The following is an 18,643-nucleotide window of genomic DNA, read 5'->3' as shown; positions in this document are numbered from 1 at the left end:
TCTACAATCCCTTCTCAGATGTCCTATTCTACCACAATTAAAACATTTGGCAGTTTGATGTCTTCTTATTGCTTTGGAAATTGTTTCTCCTACCCAAGATTCAGCATTATAGTCAAATGTCTCAACATTCATTGTATGCAGAATCCATTCCTCCATAGGTGCTGATCTAACCTTTAAAGGCCCAATTATTTTTTTGCATTCCAAGTTTGCAATTTCAAAAGCTAGAGATTCAAAAATTATTAATCTAGCATCTGGGTCTGTTATTCCTATTTTTACAGCCTTACTTAATCTTTGTAAATAGTCAGTAAAGGGTTCTCTCTGTCCCTGTCAACTCTGGTATATGATTCAATTATTTTTCTTGGTTCTTGAGTCCTGTCCCAATATTTTAAGGCTACTTTGTGGCGTAGGGGCAAGATTTCTTCATAGGTAAAGAGCTTGGACCTGTGGGTCAGCATAAGGGCCTTCACCAAGAATTTGATCTTGGGAAATCTCAAGGCCTTTTGCTAGTCCCTGTTGTTTCAAATTTTTGGACTCCTCTCTGAAATAAATTCTAAACATCAATAAAGGTCCATCATTCAGGACTGCTGAAACTAACTGAAAAAAGTCAAGAGGGGTTGCCCTGATGTTAGAAGCTCAAGTCTTTATTATCTCTTTAACAAATGCAGAATGCAAACCATAACTTACAACAGCTTGCTTAATTTCTTTTAGATCATTCATCCCTATAGGAATCCATCTACCTTCTTTGGATCCTTTTGAGCCTTTAGAACCTGAAGCTTTGTCCGAGTACATTACAGGGTAGGAAGCTAAAACCCTGGATAAGCCATCTCTGACAGCCACTGGTGAGGTTGTCTCTTGTCTTTGTGTCCTTTCCCTGTTCATCAGCTCCAATAATTTCCTCGATCGTTTCAAATCTTTTTATTACTGTCTTTTGTAAAGTCTGAATCTCCTGGCCGGTATATATTTCTAGTGATTTCACTGGGGCACTTAGTCTCTGGTCCTCAGTCTGCACCTGTGATTCCACAGGATGGGGTTTGTGAAAGTTGGCAAGAAGAAGGCCAACTTCAAGAGATCCCAAGTGAGGTTTAGAAGGTGGCAGGAGGATAAAGCTGACTACTGTGCTCGGAAGCGATTGGTGGTCCAGGACAAAAATAAGCACAGCACACTCAAATACAGGATGATAGCTCATGTCACTAAGAGAGACCTCACCTGCCAGATTGCGTAGACCATATAGAAGGGGCTATGCTAGTCTGAGCAGCATATGCACACGAATTGTCAAAATACGGTGTGAAAGTTGACCTGACAAATTATGCTACAGCCTACTGTCCTGGCCGGCTGCTGGCCCGCAGGTTTGTCAATAGGTTTGATAGGGACAAGATCTATGAAGGCCAAGTGGAGGTGATGGGAGATGAATGCAGTGTGGGAAGCATTGATGGTGTCAGCCTGGTACCTTCACTTTTTATTTGGATGCAGGTCTTGCCAAACTACAACTAGCAATAAAGTTTTCAGGGTCCTGAAAGGAGCTGTGAATGGAAGCTTGTCTAATCCTCATAGTACCAAACGATTCCCAGGTATGATTCTGAAAGCAAGGAGTTCAACGCAGAAGCACACCGTAAGCACATCACGAGTCAGACGGTACAGCCCTAACCTGTAGCCTGACACCTGATGGGTACATCATGGACTGACAGGTAACAGGGTCTCTGACTTTCCCTGCAGCTTCAGCGTGGCTCAGCTTCCCACTCTTGCTTTGTCCTACACAACTGCCTGCTCTTTCACCTGTTCGCCTGTCCCAGCCTGGCGACTGTTTCCTGCTTTCGAACCCTGGCTCCAGCCACTCCCCCCATTCCTGGTCTCGTTAGTTTTCAACAGACTCTCTCACCTCACCTCTTCTCAGTTCACTTCTGAAACCTTTTGTTGTTGTTTTTGTTTTTCAAGACGGGGTTTCTCTGTGTAACAGCCCTAGCTGGAGTCTCTGCCTCCTGAGTGCTGGGATTAAAGGTATGTGCCACCACTGCTTGTTGGCCACTTCTCAAACCTTTTGAACTCTGTTGCAGCCTTCTGTAAATTATATATATATATATATCTTCTGCAGCAAGCCCCCTTACTCACTGAGGCATCTGGCAGACAGTTTATTAATTTATTGTGAAGGGCTGGAGGTTAAACCTCAGGCTTCATGCATGCTATGCCAGCATATTAGTCAAGGTTCTCCAGAGAAACAGAACTGATGGGGTGAATTATTTTGTCAAGGCTGCAGCCAAGAATATTATATTCTCAAAATGTTTCAGAATATGTATGTGAGAGTAATTAGGTTAGTTTACATGCTATGGCCTTGGTACTCAGACAGTAGTCACTCAGTCTGTGGGGCTGGATGTCTCAGCCATCCCAGTTCAGTACTGAAGGCCTGGAGGGTTTTGGAGAGCTGCTAGTCCCCAGTCTACGTTGGAAGCCCAGCGAAGTCGGCTCTGGCAGCAGTGCAGCGATGCTGCAGGAGCAGGGTGGATGAGCCTGCCAGCAGAGTGAAGGCAGCAGGCCAAAGGCAGTCCCTCCTCCTTCCTCAGCGTTTATCCAGCTACTGGTCCAAAAATCCCTCACAGGAGTTTCCAGAGGTTTGCATTTAGTTGATTCCAGACCGAGTCAGCCCAATCAGGTTGACAGGTACCCTCTCACTGACCTATGACCCCATCACACAGACGCACAGACTTTTTTTTTTAAGACAGGAGTCTCACTATAGATGCTCCAGCTGGCCTGGTCCAGATCCTCCTGCTGCTTCAGCCTTGTGAATGTTGGGGTCACAGGTGTGTGCTGTCACTCACGGTTCAGCACGGCAACTTGGCTGCTGTCCACAGTCCATCCAGGACACCTTTACTACCACCTGTGCTCCAAGAGACTCAATCCTGGTCAGGATTAAAGACATACAGCCACCGGCAGGTGGAGCTCTTTTCCTGGGGTCTAACCAAGACCGGCAAGGTCTTTCAGCTCTACTCGGGGGAAGTCAAGCTAAACTGAATGCCCCATGCAGACCATAATATGCTGCCCCGCAGTGTGCTTCTTTGCCACGTTTTCCGGTCACGAGTTGGAGAAATGTAGATGAAGCTGTGGCCCTGGAAAGGCATCCTCTATAGAAGAAACCTTTGAAGGAAATGCACAGCAAGCCAGTCCGCAGTAAGCCAAGAGCTGCAGCACACCAGAAATCCCAGCACGTGGAAGACCGAGGCAGAAGGATCAAGAGTTCAAGACCAACCTGGGCTAAATAGCAAGACTATGTCAAGATGGAGGAGAAGGAGAAAGGGGGGAAGAGAGGAAGGGAGTAAGACAAGAAAAATGAGAAGGAAACAGGAGATGCAAGACAAAAGCATTTCCTGGGGGCCTCATATGGCTTGCCTCAACTTCCCCAGAAGTCCCAAGGCCCTGTTTCCTCTGTAGCTCAGGAAAACACATAAACTTCTGTCATCTGTGCCCACCTCCCCCCCTTTTTTTTTTTAAGGTTTCTTTTGTTGTTTAAAACAAGGTCTCTCTATGTAACCTTGGCTCTCCTGAAACTTACTATGTAGACCAGGCTATCCTTGAACTCATAGAGATCTGGTTGCCTCTGTCTCACAAGAACTGATATAAAGGCATGCACCCCCTTACTCTGGCCCTGCCACTTTTTTTTTTTTTTTTTCGAGACAGGGTTTCTCTGTAGTTTTTGGTGCCTGTCCTGGAACTAGCTCTTGTAGACCAGGCTGGCCTCGCACTCACAGGGATTTGCCTCCTGCCACTTTTTTGTATGACTGTCATACATGTGCATATAATTAAAATTAATTTTCTCTTCTTAATCTGCCAGTTTTTCTAGAGATTTTATTTATCAAACTCTCAGACAAAGAGGAAAATTTTTCCTCATAAAAGTTTTTTTTTTTTAGTGTATGGGTATCCTGAATGCATGTTTTTCTGTGTACAACATGCGTGCAGTGCCTGTGGAGGCCAGAAGAGGGCATCAGATCCCCTGGAACTGATGTTACAGATAGTGTGACCGCCAGCCATGTGATTCCTAGGAATCCAACCCAGGTCCTCTGCAAGAGCAGTCACTCTAGAGACTTAGTACTCTAAAGTACTAAGCCATGTCTCCTGCTCCAAACCTGCCTTTTTGTTTTTTCCTTTAGAGGTGGATTTTCTGTCTTAACCAAACTGACACTAAACTGTGGAGCCAAGAAGCTAGGACTGCAGGCGCACCGCAGGTCTAAATGAAAACTCTGACATCCTCCACATCCCTCTCCCAACTTTGGACCTATCTGGGAAGCAGTCACAAGCTTAGGGATACAGGGGTGACACTGAGAACCTCAAATTTTTCTCCAAGCCTAACTCAAGAGCTGAGAGTGGTCCAGGCCCTACCTAAAACAAGAAGCATGGGACAGGAAGTTGAACTGCTTTGAGACATGGCTCCTTCAAAGGGAGGTCTCTACATAATGCATTGGTGCTCTCTGGCTCCTGATATGCAGTAGGACCTCAGTAAATGCCAGATGATCATAACAGCTCCTGTTGATGCTTACCACACGTCATTCCCTCGGGAGTCAGGTGGTTAGTGTGCTTCCCTAGCGTGAGCAAGACCTTCAGTTTGGTTCCCAGCACCACAAAACATAAGAAAGATTAATTCAGAAAGAAACCATCACTGCTGTCCTTATTTCTCAGACCAGGAAACCGCCATGTGGAGACCTTGAAGCACGGAGCTAGGGCAGGGAGGAGCTGGCGTTTCAAATCCTGATAGCCTGTACGGAGCTACTGTCAGCACAGCTCAGTGCCAACCGTAGCACCCAGTGATGCCCACCGATGTGTCTTTGTGCTCTGCCCCGAAATACAGGAAACCCCCAAGAAGTGTTTTGCACAGTCCATCATTCCGCATCCACTTCCCTTTTCTTCTGAGCTCTGTGTTCCCGAGGGTCATCACCCTCTCCTGGTGGGAATACCAAGGGCAGGCACCAAAGAGACAGACACAGAGCTGACTGCAGTGGGCAGGATACACACCAAAGTGCTTCCAGCAGAGCAGATCTCGAGCTTATGGTATAGCGCGGGCTAGCCTCTCAACTTTGGCGGATCCGCCTACCTTAGCCTCTCAAGAACTGGGATTACAGATGTGAGCCAGCCCATCCAACTCACAGGCAAGAACTAAAAGGAAGCAGGCTGGGTGAATCCTGTGCCTGAGAAGGGCTATGCGGAAGAATGGGTGCTCCAGCAAATGCAGTTGGCTTTGTCATGTTTTTGAGCCAAGGGACTTCTGTTCAAGATGGAAGCCCAAGGAAGTGCTGGAGGTTCAAACCCTTAAGTGTGCATATATTATGCAGATTTAACAAAGGATGTTTCTCTGGTGGTTTGGGTTTTGAGAGATGTGACTGGAGTTCCAGGTTTCAAACATATTCGCCAAGTACTGCAGCACCGAGTCATACACCCAAGCCAGTTTCTTTTCTTTTTAAATAATTAAGCTCAGTGATGGAGGAGGGTCATATGTCTATTGTTACTTTCACTGGTTAATAAAGAGACCACCTTGGCCTTTTTGATAGGCCAGCCCTTAGGTGGGTGGAGTAGATAAAACAGAATTATGGGAGAAAGAAAGCAGAGGCAGGCAGTCGCCATGACTCTCCTCTCCAAGACAGACGCCATAGCTCTCCTCTCCGAGATGGACCCCGGTTAGACTTGTCCTGGTAAGCCACAGTCAAGTGGCAACACACATTAATAGAAATGGGTTGAATCAATATGTAAGAGCTAGCCAATAAGAGGTTATAACTAATGGGCTAGGCAATGTTTAAATGAATACAGTTTCCGTGTAATTATTTCGGGTAAAGCTAGCCGGGCAGCGGGAACGCAGCCTGCCCTTCCTTTTACAACAGCTCAAAAAGCAGAATTCTCATGATCCAGAAATAAAGAAACCAAAGCCACCATAATGGGTGGGTGGGGAAATGTGTGGTCAAGCAGCTCACAAGGTTTGCAAGAATCCCCTGCACAGAAGTTTGACTACCTGACTGTGGACAGAGGTGGAGACTGAGGCCCTCAGAACAGCACAGAGCTGAAATGGAGCTCCTGCCTGAGGCTGGGGACTGAGAAAGGACTGCCCCTCTTCTGGGCACAGACAATGAAGGAAAAGCCTCCCCTGAGCCCTGGTATTTGGTATGAGAGTAAAAGTTATCGCATAGGCTAAGGAAGTATCTCAGATAGCGGTGATTACATTCATGAGGCTCCGTGTTCCCAGCACATTGTCCATACACACCTCTAATACCACAACTGAGGAGGAAAAGGAGCAAGGTCAGAAACCCAAGCATCCTAGGCTAGAGAGAGAGCTGGAGGCCTGGTATACATGAAAGTCTGTCTCAAAAACAAGATAAAATACAAATTCTAGGGGCTGGAGAGGTGGCTCAGCAGTTAAAAACACTTGCAGTTCTTACAGAGGAACTTAGAGACTTAGAATCATCTGTAACTCCAGCTCTTGGGAATCTCCTGACCTCTGTGAGTTCCAGGAACATACATGGCATATATATATGCAGCCAAAACACTCATACACATAGAAATATGTGCATAAAAGAACACCGGAAAGATTATTTTGTTTCGTTTTTATGTCATCTCAGAGAACTTTGAAATTTCTTTTGAATAGGTTTTGTTGGACAATGGTGGTTCATGCTTTTAATCTCAGCACTTGGGAGGTAGAGGTAGGTGGATCTCTGAATTAAAGGCCAGCCTGGTCCACAGAGTGAGTTCCGAGTTCCAGGATAGCCAGGGATACACAGATAAACCCTGTCTCGGGGGGGAGGGGGGAGAGAAAAAGACAGAAAGAGAGGGAGGAAGGGAGGAAGGAGTAAGGGGGAGAGAGAGAGAGAGAGAGAGAGAGAGAGAGACTAGGTTTCAGATACTGGAGAGATGACTTAGTTGTTAGGAGCACTGTCTGCTCTTCTAGAGGACCTGGGTTTGATCCCCAACAACCATGTGACAGTTTTCAATCTTTTGTAACTCTAATCCCAGGGAATCCAACATCCTCTTCTGGCCTCCTCAGGCAACAAGCAGGTGTGTGGTACATAGACATATGCAGACAAAACACACATACACATAAAATAATAGACATCTTAAAACTTTTAAAAGAAAGACTAGGGTTCAGATGCCAGTCTGAGTTTTAAGAAGTCATAGAGAGCTGGGCAGTGGTGACGTGCGTCTTTAATCCCAGCACTCAGGAGGCAGAGGCAGGCGCAGGACAGCCAGGCCTACTCAAAGAAACCCTGTCTTGAAAGAAACCAAACAAAAAAACACTGGGGACAATGGTGGCAGGAAGAACAGGAGCAATGGAGGACACTGGGAATCAGTGACCAATACATCTCATTGACTGGACAAGCTGGAGCTTGCTCAGGGGTGTTCAGGGGTGATGACTTGCTCTGAAAGGCCTTGCAGGCGTGGTTTGTGTGTCCACCAAGGGGAGAGACAGGAGGGTGACTACATGCTCAGACTGTAGCCATGGGACTGAAGCTTCTCCAATACTCAGTTCCCCTTCTACAGCATTGTGTCAGGACGGAGGGTTAGGGCTGCTTAGTGATGGAGCAGAGCCCTAACACACCCAGAGCCCCGTGTGTCTCCAGCACACAGCCCTAACACACCCAAACCCCATGTGTCTCCAGCACACAGTCCTAACACACCTAGAGCACCGTGTGTCTCTAGCACACAGTCCTAACACACCCAGGGCCCCGTGTGTCTCCAGCACACAGCCCTAACACACCCAAACCCCATGTGTCTCCAGCACACAGTCCTAACACACCTAGAGCCTCGTGTGTCTCTAGCACACAGTCCTAACACACCCAGGGCCCCGTGTGTCTCCAGCACACAGCCCTAACACACCCAAACCCCATGTGTCTCCAGCACACAGTCCTAACACACCTAGAGCACCGTGTGTCTCTAGCACACAGTCCTAACACACCCAGAGCCCCGTGTGTCTCCAGCACACAGCCCTAACACACCCAGAGCCCTGTGTGTCTCCAGCACCACAAAGTACACAGATAAAGAATCAGAAGGGAGGCATCAAGATTGAATGTGGGCAGAGAACTAGAGTGTATGGCTTCACCACGTACTAACTAGACATGTCTTGGCATGTTCTTTATCTCCTCTGTCTGCCTCAATCTCTTCATTCATGAAGCTCTCATAATATTAGTATAGTCAGAGGGGATTTTTGAAGATGATATGACTTAATAAACATTATCTGATACTGTAGTAAAAATAAATTCAGATTCTTTCCCTCGGGCAGTCTCACTAAGCGACAATCAACACAGATTTGTAGGACCCCAAAACAGTATGGAAATTCCCCTCCATACTCATACAGCAAGTGATGATGTAATGTTTAGGGCTCACCAGGTGACGGACTTTAATCTAGCTGAGTAGTGACAATGTCCCCTGGAGAAATCAGATCAGGGGTCTCAAGACCCTGCTGCAGGCTGTCCTGCTTGTGCTGTTTTGGTCTCAGACCAGAAGGCCTTGACCTCTCCACCCTCCAGCCTTAGCCTCCCAAATCCTAAGACGGTGGATGCAATGTGTAGCTCACCTGTGCTTTTGAGAAACCGATACAAATCAGGGCTCCCACAAACCTCTTCCTGGGCTCAGCTCACTTTGGAAAAGCCTCCACATGCTCAACCACCTCCAAGTCCTCCAAACCTGTCCTCTCTTTTCTGCTATTGGTTTTGTAGTCCAGGCTACCCTGGAATTTACGATTCTATTGTTTCATCCCTCCAGACATACACATAGGCATGATTGATTACTTCAGTAGCCAACTTAACCTTCAGTCTCCTCTCCTTTCTGGAGGATGGGGGAGCTGAAATCCCCAACTTCTAATTCTACCTGGTCTTTCTGGTGACCATTCCAATCCTGAAGCTACCAACCATCAGTGCTGCCAACCGTCAGTCAACTCACCGGTGTGCACGGGTGCTTTCACACACGCACATGCACACACACACATCACAGGAAATATAGGATTATCTGTGTGAGGCTGAGGCCAACCTGATCTACAGAGTGAGTGCCAGGACAGCCAAGACTGTTGTTACTCAGAGAAACCCTGTCTCGAAAAAGAAAACAAACAAACAAACGTGCATACATTTCATAAAGCTTCAAATATAACCGGGTTACAGAGTGTTCTCAGCAGCATTGTGTGAGGCCCTAGGTTTGGTCCCAGTACCAAGAGAAAAGGACAAACAGTAGCGTTCAATTGTAGTTGTTCCTACTATTCATGAGGCAAGGGGACCACTTACCCTCAAGTTTAAGACCAAGATGGACATTTAATGTGCTGGCTCTTTTTTTTTTTTTTTTTGGTCAGTTTCACAGAAGATCAAGTCATTTGGGAAGAAAGATTCTAAATTGAGAAAAGGCCTCCATCAGTTGGTCTGTGCGTAAGTCTGCAGGGCCTTTTCTTGATTAATAATTCAGAGGGCCCAGCCCACTGTGGGCATTGTCACCCCGGGTAAGTGATCATGGAAGGTATAAGAAAGCAGGCTGAGCAAGTCATGGAGAGTACGCCAGTGAGCAGCACTCCTCCATGGCCTCTGCATCAGCTCCTGCCTCCAAATCCTGCCTTAAGTTCCTGCACTGACTCTCCTGGGTGATGGGCTAGTTGTGGTTGTTTATTGAAGAAATAGAAACCCTAAATACAATACATATCAAAATCTCATCTCAAAAGCTCACACACAGCCAGGCGGTGGTGGTGCACACCTTTAATCGAGGCCAGCCTGGTCTACAAGAGCTAGTTCCAGGACGGGCTCCAAAGCTACAGAGAAACCCTGTCTCGAAAACAAACAAACAAACAAACAAACAAAAAACTCACCCATCCTTCAATTCCATCCATAAATTTACTTTGATAAATCCTGGCATACTCAAGCAGTTTGTGACCTTACTGTAAGAATGAAATGACTCATAGATGTTAATGCTTAGACTAGAGAAGACAAAAAAATCTGTAGTGATGTTTCTAATAGACTGCCAATCCCACCACTGCCTCTTCCTCATGGGACAGCAGCTGGATGGTGAAGAAACAGATGTGCATCCCTGGATGTTCAGAAAATGGCTATTGCCAAGGCATGGGAAAGCCAGGGCCAGGCTGCATTCAGACGGCAGCCCTCCTTCCTCTAGGTGATTCGGGCGTGTATCTGACCCCATCTTTCCTTCCTCTCCCACACAAGGGCATGGCTTCAGAGAACTTGACTGGCTCATTGAATTTATTTGGGGGAAACAGAAAAGGGAGGATAGGAAGTTTAGCTTGTACGTGTGTAGGAGTGTGGGTGTGTGTCCATGTTCACACATCCCAAACAAGGTTATTTCATTGACTGACACCATCTGCTTGGGACCTCCAGATTTCAGAGTTGAATGTAGTTCTTGGAAGCTGAGGAAGCCCAGGCTATGTAGAAAAAACAAGGATGGGGAGGAGACTGATCTCTTCCACCAGGCCCTGGAAACCCCTCCTCTTCCGCTCCCACAAGCCAACACTGCACCCTTGCTTATCTCCCTCTTCCTCCCCTTTCCTAAGGGCAGTGTCCGGCTCACCTAGTCACTTGGGGGTCATCTGGTATCCCAAGTCCCCATGTGGCCCTCTCCTCCCCATGCTGGTTCTGGATCATCAGACTTGTCCATGTTTTCATAAGAGTCTGCATCTGGATAAGACCAGGAGAAAGGAAAGTATAAACAGGATGGGAAGGAGGCAGGAGGAGAGTGGTCCAAAGGACCACTAGAAATGTGCAGAAGCACCCACCTTCCTCATGACTGGGACCAGACCGAATCGATCGGAGCTGGGGAGCTGCATACAGGATCCCTCTCATATCCTCGTAGGACTGGGACCCTGCTTAGATAGGGAATGGATTGGAGACTCAGAAGTTCTACTGGGGCCTGGGGGAGGGGAGCGCTGCCTACCACACGGCAGGAGCCAGGCAAGGGAAAATGGAAGCTTCCCATGTCAAACTAGGAATGATTTGCTCAACATCAAGATCCTACTCAGAACTGGGCATGATGGCACATGCCTTTAACCCCAGTACTTAAGGGGCAGAGGCAGGCGGATCTCTGTGAGTTCGAGGCCAGGCCAGCCTGGCCTCCAGAGTGAGTTCCAGGACAGTCAGGGCTACACAGAGAAATCCAACCCGAAAAACAAACAAAACAACAATTAAAGATCCTACTCATTTGTAGGATGGCCAAGGTCAAAGGAAGGGTCAAGAATAGAATTGGGAGGAGTCAAAGTAAGTCAAGATCACAGGAAATTGTACGGACAGCTGGAGTCAGGGTTAAGACTACATTAGAAGGGGGTTTGGTAGAGGTCAAACTTCAGGCAGGAAAACATTGCCTTCAACTTTTTTTGTTTTGTTTTTTGTTTTGGTTTTGTTTTTCGAGACAGGGTTTCTCTGTAGCTTTGGAACTTGCCCTGGAACTAGCTCTTGTAGACCAGGTTGGCCTCAAACTCACAAAGATCTGCCTGCCTCTGCCTCCCGAGTGATGGGAGGCTTCAACTTTTTTGTTAGTTTGTTGGGTATTTTTTGTTTCGTCTTTGTTACAAGGTTTCAGTCTAGGCTGGCCTGGAATTTACTAAGTACCCCAGGCTAGCCCCAAGCCCATGGCCATCTTCCTGCCTCAGCCTCCCATAGGCTGGGACTTCAGGCATGAGAAACAATGTCAGGCCCATTTGAGTCAACATTGATGTTCAAGGGTAGAGACGATATAAATACTAGGAAAACTAGATAGAGGGTAGAAGTCGGAGGTAGGAATGAAGTCTAAAACAAGGGTTAAGCTTGGGCTGGAGTCAGAGTTAAGATTATATCAGCCTCGGGGCTGGAGAGATGGCTCAGAGATTAAGAGCACTGATTGCTCTTACTGAGGTCCTGAGTTCAATTCCCAGCAACCACATGGTGGCTCACAACCATCTACAATAAGATCTGGTACCCTCTTTGGGCCAGCAAACATACAGACAGACAGAACACTGTATTCATAATAAATAAATAAATCTTTTTTTTAAAAAAAAAAGAAAAAAGATTATATCAGCCTAAACTGACTAAAGAAGGGTCGTCCTAAACATCTCTCACCAAGCGAGGATGCTTCCCGGCTGGGGTCCCAGGCAGATCCATGGGGGCTCAGAAAGTCTGAAACAAGAAGAGACTCATGGTCACTTTTTTTCCTGGTCTCCAGCCTCATCCCAGAGTGATTTCACACACACACATATATACACACCCATTGTCCTGCCAACTGGTTGGGCCAGCTCCTCATCTGCGTTTTCGTAAGACTCGGCTGTGGGAGAGAGATCTCAAGCAGGGCTCCTATGTGTTAGGAGCTCCGCAGCACAAGCATATCCTCCTGGCCTCCAGCCCCCAAAGGACCCCACGTTACCGTTAGAGAAGGAGTCTTCTTCCTCTGGACCTATGGGCTCATCCTCGGGGTTCTCATAGCCACTACCATCTGATAGAGAAAGGGGGGGCATCGCTAACAAAGGTCCACAGTCGGAAAAGTGTCGGGACCAGGGGGAGTGGGGCCTCACCCTGAGAAAGCTGGTCCTGCCCAAGGTTGGAGTCGTTCTCGTAGAACTCTGAGCCCTCCTCACTATCCGGCTCTTCATAGGCCTCCCCTTCTTCCAGCCCTGAGTTTGGGACAGGTGTGGAGGACTGAGTTATCTCTCTCTCTCTCTCCTCCGCCGCCCCCAGTATCCTCCACTGATACCACCGCAGGCTGCTCCAACATTTTCAAAGTGAAGAGCTACCCTCAATCTGACCTGATTCATGGCTCTGAGCTCCAGTGTCCTGGACTTCAATGCGTGGATTTCCATAGGACCCGCTGGTACTCCCCAGGCCAGCAGCCCAACGCTGATGGGCTGATGAAAAGAGCATTTTAAAACAGTCATCAGAGACAGGCCAGAAAGGAAACAATGCTTTAGGCTCTGCAGTAAGCCTCTGTGCACCTGGGTAACTGTCCGTGAACCATGGGAAGGGAATCTAAAGCCTCAGTTCTAGGACAAGGTTGTGTTCTGGCCAAGACCCAGGTGCCAGACTTGACTGATCTGGCAGGGCTCTCACTGGGCTCTGCTCTGGAGAAAGCTCTGTCCTCGAAGACTGGAGAAATGACCATGTGCAGCTGACTAACTCTGGAGGGAAGGGTCTGAGTCGAAGGCCCCCGGGAGTCCCTCACCCGAGCCAGAGGTGGATGTAGGAAGGGAGAGCACATTCCCGTACTGGTTCTGGGTCCCGTTTCCTGAGGGAGGTGTCACTTTGAAGAATCTGGAGGGAGAAAGGGTTGGTACACCTTGAGGCCAAACAGTGTAGGCAGTCTCAGTTCTGGTCTGTTCCAGTGGTTAACTGTGTAAGGACAGTCTACCATTGAGTTTGGGACCATGCCAAGAAAGGTGATTTAGGAGGTGGCCTCTGAACTTGGGTAATATTTCAACCAACAGAGATGGTGCCAAGGTGTGCAGGACGGAAGAAAGAATGTAACGTTTGTGGCCAAAGGACCTTGCTACTTTACCTCCTGGCAGGGTCCGTCATTCGCTTTCTTTTCCTCTTCTGGATAAGGACTGGTGGGATTTAAAGAGATCGATTAGAAGCAGGACTGCCTGGCAGGAGGAGAATTTGGGAGACACTGGGGAGGTTCCTTGGGTCAATAGAGGAGATGGCTGTACAAACACCAGAGGCCCTGGGAAGTTTGAGAGGCACTAAAGAAAAAGGGACAGGGTTGTGGAACATGACAGATCACTCAGTATGAGCTTATTCTGGGAAAGATTGGGTAGAATTTGGGACAACTGGGGGGCATGACTCACCTCTTCGAAGATAGAGAAAAGCCACCAGAGAAACCAGACAGAAAATGAGATATACTATAGTCACAACTGGAATCTTCCATCCACCAGTATTCAACAGCCAGGTCCACACTGCAAGGAGGAAGGAGCTATAAGACAAGGATCGTACCTCTAATTTACTCCCCAGCCCCACAGGGACATATGTCTGTGAGAACAAAGCAAGACACAGCCTTAAAGCCTTGAACTCTGCAGAGGGCTCTTCTCCCTTCCACTAAGAAACTGTTTTTCCCAGGAGGACAGGGATTATGCCACAGAGCCTGGCACAGATCACAAGATACTGTAGTAACAAACCACACACATACACAAAGCATGGGTATTAGCCAAGAAACGTCAGGATTAGGGGAAGGTTAATTCTGCACTTAAGGATAAATCACAGTCAAAATGTAGGGCAAAGGTGAGTCTACCAAGTTAGAGCTGAGATCCAGTATGTCTCGAGATCAAGTTTGGAGTGGAAGTTGAGGTAGTATTTAAGGGCTGTGGTCAGGATAGCATGGTAGGGTTGTATTAAGGAGACAGCAAAGGCAGGACATGGTGACCGATTTGACAGATGGAGTGAGGAAAAGGAAGAAAGTCAAGCTCCGAAGCTTGGGCATGTGGACCCCAGGTAGCTTCTCTTGGGTGCTCCGTGTGTGCAAAGCCATCCAGTAGAGTAGAGGTGGAAAAGATGCTGGGTTTGACTTTATAGAGTAAGCCTGAGATGTCCATGGGACATCAAATGGCAGTTCCAGGAGATGGCTGGGTATAGGGAGTGTGGAGCCCAGGGTAGGGATGGAGGCATGGGAAACTAGGAGCCGCAGGAGTAAAGGATGCAGAATGAGAAGAGAGTGTGGGTAGGAGTGGGTACAAGGCCCAGGGCTTCAGCAGGGAGGGGCTGGGAAGGAAGAGGCCACGGAAGCTCACAGGAGAAAACCCAGAAAAACTAGTTATCAGAAGTGATGAGCAAAGAGCTAAAATTAGGATTTAATGTACAAATTAGAGTTTGGGATGAGGTTTGAAGCTGGTCCTAGTGCTAGGCTGGCTTAGAAGTTATATTCATGCCTCAGCCTCCCAAGTTCTAGGGTTAGTGTTGTGTACTACCAGCCCTAGTGTCTGTCTTTCTTTCTGTCTGTCTGTCTCTACATACACATACGTGTGAGCACACACACACACAGAGTACTAAGGTTGGAACCCAGGGCCTCATACATGCTACTCTACTGAACCACAATTCTTCCTAAACCTTCCAGTTCCTCCAAGAGCTCCACACAGATTCCCAGAATTGAGAGAAACCCTACCTGACCTTGCAATGACCTTCACATGCATCTCGATGGTCAGGCCTCCGTGGAGACAATAATAGGTACCTTCATCTAAAGCTGTGGCTTGAGGCAGTGACAGATGAGGCCCCCAAACCCACATCTCTCTGCTTGGGTGCTCTTCCCCAAGGCTTAGGTTCAGTAATGGAACATTAGACCTCCTAGGATGTACATGGATCCAGGAGATGGAACCTCTGGTCACTGGGACAGGGGGTACCCCACAGGAGAGCCAAACTGTGGAGCCAGGGGCTACAGTGAGATCTAGAGCAGGGAAATAAAAAATAACGAAAGTATGAACCATGGGGTCTAATCTCCCCAAAGCCTCCAGGTCCCAGCATCCCCTCAGCATTGTCCCCTTACCTTGGTTGATTAGACTCTGATTCAGACTAACCCTCCGTGGGGCACATACAGGCTCTGTCCCCACGACCTCAGGACGGCCTTTCGCCCACACATACAGCTGGGATTTGTTGCGGGAACCAGAAACGGGGCTATGGCTCCCTGAGGACCTGTTCTTCGGGCCACATTTCAGGTCCCCTATATCTGAAGCATTCCAGCGGAACAGCTCCCCTGGGAAGAAACCCCAAACCATACATAGAACATAAGATGGGGTGAGGGGAGATACAGAGACCCAGAAAGGCAGAGTCAGATACACAGAGAAAGCACCTACGGCTGACAGAATTGCAAGTCAGAGATGTGGAATAGCTCAGGGCAGTTATCAAGCCATAGGAACCAGCTGCCTAGAACCCCTTCATCCTCAGCGACTGTTGCCCCCACCTTGGCCAAAGAACTTCCTCTGTCCGTGGCGAGCCCCTCTCCAAGCAACGCCCACTACCCAGCCCAGCCAGTCACTCACCACTATCCTCCACGTTCACCGTCCAGGCAGGCTGCCAGGTATCCTTGAAAGAGGGCCTCTTCTGGCACAGGTAGAAGCCCCCCATATGGTCCGAGACATTGACAATGACTACAAAGATTCCCAGGGGCCCCACCTGCAGGCCTAGGCCTGGGGACCCTAGGCTCAGCTCCAAGAAGGGCGTAGACTGATTTCCTCGATACCAGGCCAGCTTCTCAGAAGAGACAGGTTGGGGGTCCGAGAGGCACGGCAGCACAAGATTGCCTCCCTCTGTGGGGAGAGGAAGAGGGGAGCCCCGGCCCCTCCTTCCCTCCTTATAAACCATAGGCCCCCAAAAGTTCACCATATGGGAAGCCCTGAGGGTCTCTTCTGACTCGTCCCAGAGGTTGACAAACAAGAAAATGGAGGCGCAGAGGAGGCCAGACCCTCAACCCAGAACCCAGGCTTCCAAGTCCAGCTCCTTGCCTTCAGAGGCACAGGCAGACATACCTTCTATCTCCACCTGTACCGGCTTCTGGGTCCTGCCTCCTACAAGAGTAAGGAAGAGAAGGAAGGAGAGGGGGAGAGGAGATGGCATGGTAGCCAGGCTCCCCGGGGCACTCAGCTTCTGTGTGGCCGCGCAGAGGATGCTGGGGCAAGCCGGAGGCTGGTGGGCAATGAACCGTGGGTGTCTGTGGGGGTGGTGGCAGTCCCCCTGTGGAGGAAAGGAGTGGTCACACCTTAGGCCCCCTTCTGCAGGCAGTCTTCCAGATCCACGGCAGTTGCTCCCTCCTTGTCACCCAGCACTTAGCCCAAGTAAGTGACTTTGCTATGTTTTAGCACGGACGTCCCCTGGGCAAGGCTAGCATCTTCACCCCTGCACACATAGTGTTTTCCACATAGTGACTGCTGGTAAATGTTTATCAAATTAGTGGATACGGATACCCGGTCTCCCTTCTTCTCCTTTATCCTCCCTTCTCCTGACTCTGATCCTGTCATACCTCTGGCTCCCAAGTGATGGGATTAGGGGCATGTGCCTCCATACCTGGCTTCCACTTTTTTTTCTCTGTCATCTGTGGATAGTTATTAGGACTTTATATTGGATATGGTGATCCAGTCCTATAATCCCAGCTACTTGAGAGAATCACAAAAGTCAAGACCATCTTAGACTGCAGAATGAGTTCAAGGCCATTCTAAACTACTTAGTAAGACCTGTCTGGGAAAAAAAAATCAAATTATCTATCTATCTATCTATCTATCTATCTATCTATCTATCTATCTATTTATTTATTTTGCATCCTGGCTGCGGTTTCCCCTTCCTCTTCTTTTCTCAGTCCCTCTCCCCCAATCTCCCCTCAGTTTCCACCCCCCAATCCACCCCTCTATTTCTGTTTAGGAAAGGGCAGATCTTCCATGACTATCAACAAAACACGGCATAGTTTCAGTAACACTAAGTATTAAGTATTAAAGTTGGGGAGTATGAGGAGTAGGGTCCCAGAAGCCAGTAAAAGAGTTGGATATAGTCCCCGTTCCCGCTGTTAGGAGTCTAGGCACTCTGTATATATGCCACAGCTGTGTACCCTGTCTGAAAACTTAAAAATATTTTTTAAAAAGCTTGGGAAGTCGGGCGGCGGTGGCACACATCTTTAATCCCAGCATTCGGGAGGCAGAGGCAGGCGGATCTCTGTGAGTTCGAGGCCAGCCTGGTCTACAAGAGCTAGTTCTAGGACAGGCTCCAAAGCTACAGAGAAACCCTGTCTCGAAAAACCAAAATTAATTAATTAATTAATTAGAAAAAATAGAAAATAAAAAGCTGGGGACATGGTTCAGTGATAGAGTACATACAAGCCCCTAGATTGAATCCTGCTATCACACACACACACACACACACACACACACACACACACACACAGACACATACATACCACATATTGTGTTTCATTCCAGTTTGAGCTACATAGCAAGACCCCATTTCAAAAAAGAAAGCCAAACAGGCATACATAGTGGCAAACACCTTTAATCCTTTAATCCCAGCAACTGGGAGGCAGCAGCAGTTCCAGTTCTGATCTCTGTGAGTTCCAGGTCAGCCAGGACTACGTAGTGAGACCCTGACTCAATCCCCCTCAAAAAAAGAAAAGAAAAGAAAAGAAAAGAAAAGAAGAGAAAAGAAAAGAAATTGTGAGATGGGTATGTAACATAGCTCAACGATAGAGCACTTGCTTACCATATACAACTCCCCAGGTTCCAGAACAGGAAAAAAAAATGTGTGTGTTTGTGTGTGTGTAGTGTGTGTTTGTGTGTGTGGTGTATGGGGTGTATATGTTTGTGTATCTGTGGTGTAGGGGGCTGGAATATTATGTGGTGTAGGGTGGTGGAATATGTGTGTAGTGTATGTATGTGGAGGTGTATATATGTGGGGTGCGTGTGTATGTGTGTGGAGGGTGTGTTTGGTGTATGAAGTGTGTGTGTTTGTGTGGTGGGGGGTGTGTATGTATGTGGTAGTGGGGAGATGTGTATGTGGTGTGTGTGTATGTGTATGTATGTTTGGTGTATGGGGTGTGTATGTCTGTGTCTGTGTGGTGTGGGGGGGGTGTTGTGTGATGTAAGAAGGTGGGGTGTGTGTGTGTGTGTGTGTGTGTGTGTGTGTGTGTGTCTTTTTTGGTCCAACCTACAGTTTGGTTTCTGAGAGACAGTATCAGCTAATGCCTGAGAGTGGAGCCATTAGCTGCTGCA

At 47.9% G+C, this 18,643-nt stretch overlaps 1 protein-coding gene and 1 pseudogene across 3 annotated transcripts; one reads left to right on the top strand and one right to left on the bottom strand.

Annotated features, from left to right (window-relative positions):
- Positions 1–1,024: 1,024 nt before the first annotated feature.
- Positions 1,025–2,500, top strand: LOC125417011 (large ribosomal subunit protein uL18 pseudogene; annotated as a pseudogene).
- A 7,675-nt stretch (positions 2,501–10,175) lies between these two features.
- Positions 10,176–16,573, bottom strand: Cd19 (CD19 molecule). 3 transcript variants are annotated; one of them, XM_048460117.3, is made up of 15 exons: positions 16,421–16,573; positions 15,935–16,201; positions 15,442–15,648; positions 15,064–15,342; positions 13,757–13,864; positions 13,465–13,513; positions 13,132–13,220; positions 12,719–12,817; positions 12,488–12,586; positions 12,340–12,408; positions 12,184–12,240; positions 12,039–12,095; positions 10,724–10,813; positions 10,519–10,625; positions 10,176–10,372 (listed from the first exon to the last, which is right to left on the bottom strand). In XM_048460117.3, exons 1-14 carry the CDS (start codon positions 16,506–16,508, stop codon positions 10,534–10,536), a joined length of 1,650 nt encoding a protein of 549 aa, XP_048316074.2. In that variant the 5' UTR covers positions 16,509–16,573; the 3' UTR covers positions 10,176–10,372; positions 10,519–10,533. The 3 variants fall into 3 exon arrangements, with proteins under 3 accessions (XP_048316074.2, XP_048316072.2, XP_048316073.2); XM_048460115.3 differs by having other exon boundaries at positions 10,724–10,810; XM_048460116.3 differs by having other exon boundaries at positions 15,130–15,342.
- Positions 16,574–18,643: the final 2,070 nt, after the last annotated feature.

Source organism: Myodes glareolus, chromosome 7 (genome assembly GCF_982192425.1).
Source record: "Myodes glareolus chromosome 7, mMyoGla1.1, whole genome shotgun sequence".
In the NCBI taxonomy this organism is placed as follows: Eukaryota; Metazoa; Chordata; class Mammalia; order Rodentia; family Cricetidae; genus Myodes; species Myodes glareolus.
The sequence above is the reverse complement of the archived record's forward strand: the minus strand, read 5'-3'. Positions and strand labels throughout refer to the sequence as shown.